We start from the raw sequence: 7,526 nt of genomic DNA on the forward strand, positions 1-7,526 counted from the left end.
CCTCACATTTCACCGAGCACCTGCAGCTCACCAACTTGTCGTCACTTCTCAGATGGCATCATTCCCACAGTTGTCCCTATTGCTCCTCTTCTCCTCATTCGCCCTGTTCTTCCGAGGATCCTCCGGCGACGACTCCGGTTGGCAGAGCGGGCACGCCACCTTCTACGGCGGCGGCGACGCGTCCGGTACCATGGGTGAGTCTCTGCAGTCTAATCGATGACGGTTGCTTGCGGCCGGCTTTTTGTCGAGCACTTGGCTGATGGAGTCAAATGGTAGGGGGGGCGTGTGGGTACGGCGACCTCTACAGCCAAGGGTACGGGACGAACACCGCCGCCCTAAGCACGGCGCTGTTCGGTGACGGGGCCAGCTGCGGCGCCTGCTACGAGCTGCGGTGCGCCGACGACCCGCAGTGGTGCCTCCCGGGCTCGATCGTGGTCACCGCCACCAACTTCTGCCCGCCCAACTACGCGCTCCCCAACGACAACGGCGGGTGGTGCAACCCCCCGCTGCAGCACTTCGACATGGCCGAGCCCGCCTTCCTCCAGATCGCCCAGTACCGCGCCGGCATCGTGCCAGTGGCCTTCAGAAGGTAATCTCTCTCTCCCCCTCTCTCTCCCTCTATCTCCATCCACCAACTTCCCGCCACAACGTCTCTGATGGTGGGGGGTGTCGCAGAGTGGCGTGCGTGAAGAAGGGCGGGATCAGGTTCACAATCAACGGCCACTCCTACTTCAACCTGGTGCTGGTGACCAACGTGGCAGGCGCCGGCGACGTGCGCGCGGTATCCATCAAGGGTTCCGCCACCGGGTGGCAAGCGATGTCGCGCAACTGGGGGCAGAACTGGCAGAGCAATGCCTACCTCAACGGTCAGTCTCTCTCCTTCCAGGTGACCACCAGCGACGGCCGCACCGTCACTAGCTACGACGTCGCCCCAGCCGGCTGGCAGTTTGGCCAGACTTTCGAGGGCAGCCAATTCTAGTTTTACCTCCTCAACCGCACCATTGGAAAAGAATATATATATATATATATATATATATATATATATATATATATATATATATATATATATATATATATATATATATATATATATATATATATATATATATATATATATATATATATATGTATAAGCTGAGGTGGAATGTTTATCACCCGCTAAGGCCTTCTCTTAATTTAGATTAGTATGATTAACTAGATGATTAATTGGCTTGTGAAGAAGAGATAGGGAAAGAGAGTGTCACATTTGTGTACTTGTGGTATGTGGCCAATGTATTTGTGGCCACGTATGTATGTGACAAGTATAAAAACATACGGTGTTTGTGGATTAGCACTTAATCATATCTTCCTACATCTTTGTGAAGCACCCAATCCAGATTCTTTCACTTGTTTCGGACTTCTAATTAAAATGGCTAACAAACATATAATTCCATATATATATATATATATATATATATATTTGGATGGAATCGAGCGTGGAGACGAAAACTTGTGTGAACGACCATAGTTATCATCCGTGTGCTCGTCTTTTCGAACTAACCTAATCCACTCTGATACGTGAACCCTCGTTACGTGGTTTTAGGCAATCTATTGATCTTATGATACTTGTCGTAATATTATACTATGAAGTTGATGAAAGTTACAGCCCACGTAAACCTTGATCTAATTAGCCCACCTATCCATTTGATGAGTCTGCATGTCTCATTTTAATGTGACGTCCCACAACTGCCCCATTACGTGTGGGGACTCCATGTCCCCTTAGGTCAGGAGCAGTCAAAGGTCAAACTCGGCACCAAATCTATCTTTTATGTATTTTTCATGATAATTTGTACAGTAAAATGCATCCACCTTCAATTCCACGACACAAAATAAAAAGAAAAAAAAACAAAACAAAATGCCTTTGATATCATTGTATGAGGAGTTTACATGTTGTTTAAACAGTATCAGTGTGCTACCAACAACAGATCAAATGAAATAAAGATATGAGACTAAGTACAAACAGTATCTTCTTCTTCGTCTTCTTCTTAGCTTTTGTCGTTGCTGTTGATTCCTGGGCTTGGACCGGAGGGCGGCACCCTGCCCCGGGGGAGAAGGTTGAGGAGAAGCGGCGTGTACCTTTTGACGAGCTGATCCTGCTTCGACGTGGCGGAGCTGATGAAACGAGGAGCAGCTCCTGTTGTGGTGGGATCTGCTGTTCTTACAGGGCGAGAGGAGGACACCTGCGGTGTGATGGTGAGGAGGAGGAGGAAGAGGAGGAGGAAGAAGAAGAGAAAGGGGGTGTGGGTTTGGAATGAGACTGCTGCCATCGATGAGATGAAGTATGCTTGGAGTTGAAATATATGCACGAAGTGTCGTTGCTCACAGAGAAAGGAAGCGACAAGGAAGGAAGCGCATGTAAAGGAGAGTAGGGTGCGGATCGCAGCAGCATTTTGACTCTTATAACATCCTTTCTCTCCACGGCCTACTTGGGGCCGACGCTTCGAAAGAGCGTGTTCAACACGTAATGGAAGCCGAAGGGAAGGATGCTAAGGGGAAACAGGTTAGAGAGAGAGAGAGAGAGAGAGAGAGCGAGAGAGAGCGAGAGTGTGCGCGTGTGTTGAATACGAGTTGTGAGGCTACAGGAAATCGGGAAACGCATTGGCATAATAATAAAAATATAATTAAAACGCTGCCTTACTTGGGATCAGTGAAAGGGAAACGCGTTGCGAGAATAGTATAATTAAAAAGCTGTCATATGCAGCTGGATTGTGTAGGCGTTTTGACTCTTACGTGGGAATCCTAATATACTTAATTGGTCGTCGTCGAAAGTCTCCAAATCATACATATCACGTAGGGATTTTCCTATGAAAGACTGTAAGCTCTTTGAGACAAATCAACAAACAGCTGTTTCAATCAAGTTGATCTGCTAAGACGAGCTGAATCAAAGTGGCTTGCATCATTGGATCACTGCAACTACACAATCCGGTGCTAATTCGGTGACTGGACCTCTCGGCTTTTGAGCTGGTGCACAAGAGACGGGTAGATGTGATTGCTTTCTGTGTTGTAATTGTCTCGCTTTACTTGGGCAGAAAGGAATGGAGTTGGCATAAGTTTCACTCAGCTGGTCAACAGACGACAGCGGGTCGGATATTAGGAAATCCGAATCCGATTAGTTATACATGCATTTGACTCAAATTTTTAGAATCCAAATTTATCCATGCCCTGATTAGATGATAACTCAATTTAAATTCAGATTTATTGCCATCATCTTCTTATTACTAACTATGATGTTTAGACAATCAATCCATATCAAATATAACATCAAAGTCTTATATATTCAATATTATTATATATGTAACTAATTCGTTATCCACAAGATTGGACAAGAACTCAATCCTTGATCTTAATATATTATATCCTTTAATAAAATAATTATACAATACATTACATCTAGTACTTTAGATGATTTATCTAGTTTTTTCATGTAAGCTAATGATGTAAAAGAATACATGATACTAAAATTAATTAATACATATAAAAAAAATATCATAAATAAATATCTTACCTTAGATAACTATTGAGCTTATGATTCTGTCATAGTTATCATAAAGACTTTGATTGTCTTTTTTATGTAGATGAGATTGTTGTATATTTTTTTTTATTAAATATCCCAACTTTTCATGCCAAAACACAGTCTTTTACCTTTAATATATTATCTCATATGATGCTTTCCAGGCAAGTTAATCTTTACGCTTGAGCTGATTAAGAAGACTATATGTTTGATCTATTTTTTCTTGTTTAAGTTATTTAGGTTATTTCATATTGCTATCCGATTTGGGTGTCATTTTCATCTACTTTATAAAACCTGTTGTGGGGGTTTGTGATTAAAAATTATATCATTCCTTAGCATATCATGGCTGTGTGGGCTTGAAAATTTTTTTCTTAAACCTTCTCTACCTCCGAGACCTTTTCCACTATCATGGAATAGGAAATATATGGGGCATTTATTGTTATCTTCATATCTCCATAAATCTATGCTTAAGTTGAAATTAATTTACCCTTAAAGCATTAATATTAATCATGTGGGATGCAGATAGAGATAACTCAAACTTTTTGAAGTAATCATCACTTATTGGTCTCCTTGTTTAAGGTTAATAATTTTTATAATTTTGGCTTATCGATGGGTTGCCTTGAAATATTTTTGATAGAATATCTCCTTGAATATTTTTCAAGTAATTTATTTAGCATCCATGCAAGTGATGGATACATATTTTTGTAATATATAAGTTGCACAAATAATTTTATTTTCAATTAGAATCCTCACATACCGTTAGATTTTCTCAATATTTTTTGTCCACTCATTGATCATTAGTGGACCTGTATCACCTTCAAAATTTGGTGGATAATTCTTTCTAAATTTTTTACTTACTAATTCTAAAATATCATATCATTCGGGTGCTACCAGCCTCTTATCATTAGGCTAATAACGACTCCAATTGTCTAGATTATCTCTCCATCAATTTTATTAGTCTATTAAATATCATATTTCTTTGATCTTCTTATGTAAATATTTTTATATCATTGAAAGTCTCATCCCAAACATTACTAGAGTTACTAGCTTATCTTTATGATTAATCCTAAATTGTTTATATCATACTTGTCAAATATAAGAGCATCATATAATAATAAGAAAATCAATACAACTTAATTATTAAAACTTAACCAATACCATAGTTCTCATGATAGTTAACAATAGTGTGTTTCATGCTTTTACCTTAGGCTTTGATATCATAACTTGTAACACTTTATTCCTAATTCCACACATACCTTGTATGCATGACTAAAGTTATATACTATATTTCAATTTAATTAGTGTTATCAATATGAATGTAGCGAAAAATAGATACTCTTAAAAGTAAAATATGCTAACTTATCAAATAAAATGATACCGTTTCCTATATATAGTGATTTTGACATATGTACTTAATTATTATATCTAACCAAAAGAAAAATAAATAAATAAAACATATCCAAAATTTATATACATAAAAATGTTCATAGGTTATTGTTTATATCTATATTGGCATGGGCTCGTGTGTCCTCATTTTCTTTTTTAATCACTTAAGTACGATACTAATATCTTTATTTGTAAAATATGATCTATAATAAGTAATCACTTACTAAGCATAAGCTTTTATAGCTTTATTTAGGTGAGCATACATCAAGTCATATATATAATATTTTAAAATTATATATATATATAATATTTAATGATAAACACATCATCTTATTAAATTTTTATCAATCATAACCCTACAACATATCATACGTACAATAAAGAGATAAAATTTTATATCGAATTAACTCAAAATATTTATATACACTTAAGAATCATAACACATTTATGGATATGTACACTATATATATACAATCATACACCATACATCATAACATATACATATACTCTCACACTATGCGTCATAGTATAAACATATATTCTCACACCATATACCATCACACACGCGCGCGCGCACACACACACACACACACACATATATATATATATATATATATATATATATATATATATATATATATATATATATATATATATATATTCATTGTAATTTATATATTTTTATGCTTATGTAATATGTACATTAATATTGGGCATATGCCTAACTTATGATAATTATATTATTAGAAACATTTTTATAAAGTATATTATAAATATAATAATTTACACGATCACTATTTTATAGGGAATTAAACTTATACTTACCTAATTTAACTTATCAATGAAGATACAAGTGAAAAGTCATGTTCCTTAATGATCAAGTATGCTAAAAAATGAAAAACCTATTAAATTGAGAGTGTAGAGTTAAGAGATATCTTAATTAAGATTTCTACTTCTTAAACTATTAATTTATAATAATGTATTAGTAATAATTCATAGAAAAAATAAATAAAATCCCTTCTAAAGTAGACTATACTCAACCAAAAAATTCATCTAAATTCTATCATAAATTTTTTAACAATTTACTCTATAATCAAATGAACTAGTTAGTATCAATCAAACTATTACGATATAATTATATGAAGTAATCTTACTTCACTATTTTAGTTGACTAAATGATTTAGAATTATTATAAAATTTTATAAAAAAAACTAGGAGACATATAAAATTAAATTCATACCAAATTTTAGCTTAAAATAAATCTAAACTACCCTCTTAATGAATCCTAAAACATAAAAAATCAGTATCTAATCCTATACCTAACGAGATAAATTTAGCTCCAACAAAATCCCTTCATAGAAAACAAGAGATTTACATGCTTCTATAATTCAGCTCGAGCACTATAAGCAAACAGCTCAAATATTCTCAAGAGACACTCGATTCCCAATTGCAACAACATTTGGAAAATAAATTAAGTGGGATCAGCATCATCGTCGATTACCAACACTAGCATATTATGGTGTTAAGATACCCAAGTTTAAACTTTAACATAAATTGAGTATTTATTTTTAAATTGCTAGGACCGTTCAACTATTTGGTGTATATATATATATATATATATATATATATATATATATATATATATATATATATATATATATATATATATATATATATATATATATATATATATATATATATAAAGTTGTTGACTTTGAATTTTTCTCACATAATATCTCAAGTTTGAAAATTTTTCATAAAACATAATTTTTTTCATAAATAACTATTTTATCCCTTCACCCTCTGCTCATTGGTCACCCCTTTTGCTACGCAACCTTGCATAGCCCATACCATCCACTTGTAGTCCTCTTGCAAAGGCTAGCCACCTCCCTTGCATGAGGCTTTGCCCATTTGCCCTTGTTGTCAAATTATCGCTTGCAGCCCTTACGTGAGGGTCTATTGTGCAGGGTTACCCCCCTTTGTTTGTAGCCCTCGCGCAAGAGCTGATCACCTCTGTCGCCCACCCATGAGCCCACATCGTCTCGTCATCGCTCGCAAGTCTTGCACAAAGGCTTGTTATCGCTTACAACCGTCATGTGAGAGTTTGTCATGCGAGTCATCCCCCTCCGCTTGTAGCCTCTTGTGTGAGGGTTGGTCGCCTCCTTCCGTCGACCATTACTCATCCATCAACCTTTGCTATCCCACTACCCTCGTAGCCCTTGCGTGAGGGTCGATCATCCCTTTTAGTCATCGGCAAACACCATCATCACAAGAGTCGATAAATCGAGTAACTAGGGTTAAAATAATAAGATTTTTTTTTAATATTATAAGGATAAAATTATCTTTTTTTTATGTATCCAAGGTGCTATATTAAAATTTTTCATATTTGGAAAGGGAATACCTAAGGCTAGGGAATATATATATATATATATATATATATATATATATATATATATATATATATATATATATATATATATATATATATATATATATATATATATATATATATATATATATATATATATATATATATATATATATATATATATATATATATAAAATCCGCGACCGAACCCTATAACAGCGA

At 35.6% G+C, this 7,526-nt stretch overlaps 1 protein-coding gene across 1 annotated transcript; it reads left to right on the forward strand.

The window, feature by feature from the left end:
• On the forward strand, positions 1–1,024 carry LOC135640628 (expansin-A2-like). The gene is made up of 3 exons (XM_065155289.1): positions 1–194; positions 277–589; positions 676–1,024. The coding sequence occupies exons 1-3, from the start codon at positions 53–55 to the stop codon at positions 977–979; spliced, it is 759 nt and encodes a 252-aa protein (XP_065011361.1). The 5' UTR covers positions 1–52; the 3' UTR covers positions 980–1,024.
• The last annotated feature ends 6,502 nt before the right edge of the window (positions 1,025–7,526 follow it).

This window comes from Musa acuminata, chromosome BXJ3-6, assembly GCF_036884655.1.
Source record: "Musa acuminata AAA Group cultivar baxijiao chromosome BXJ3-6, Cavendish_Baxijiao_AAA, whole genome shotgun sequence".
NCBI classification, from domain to species: Eukaryota; Viridiplantae; Streptophyta; class Magnoliopsida; order Zingiberales; family Musaceae; genus Musa; species Musa acuminata.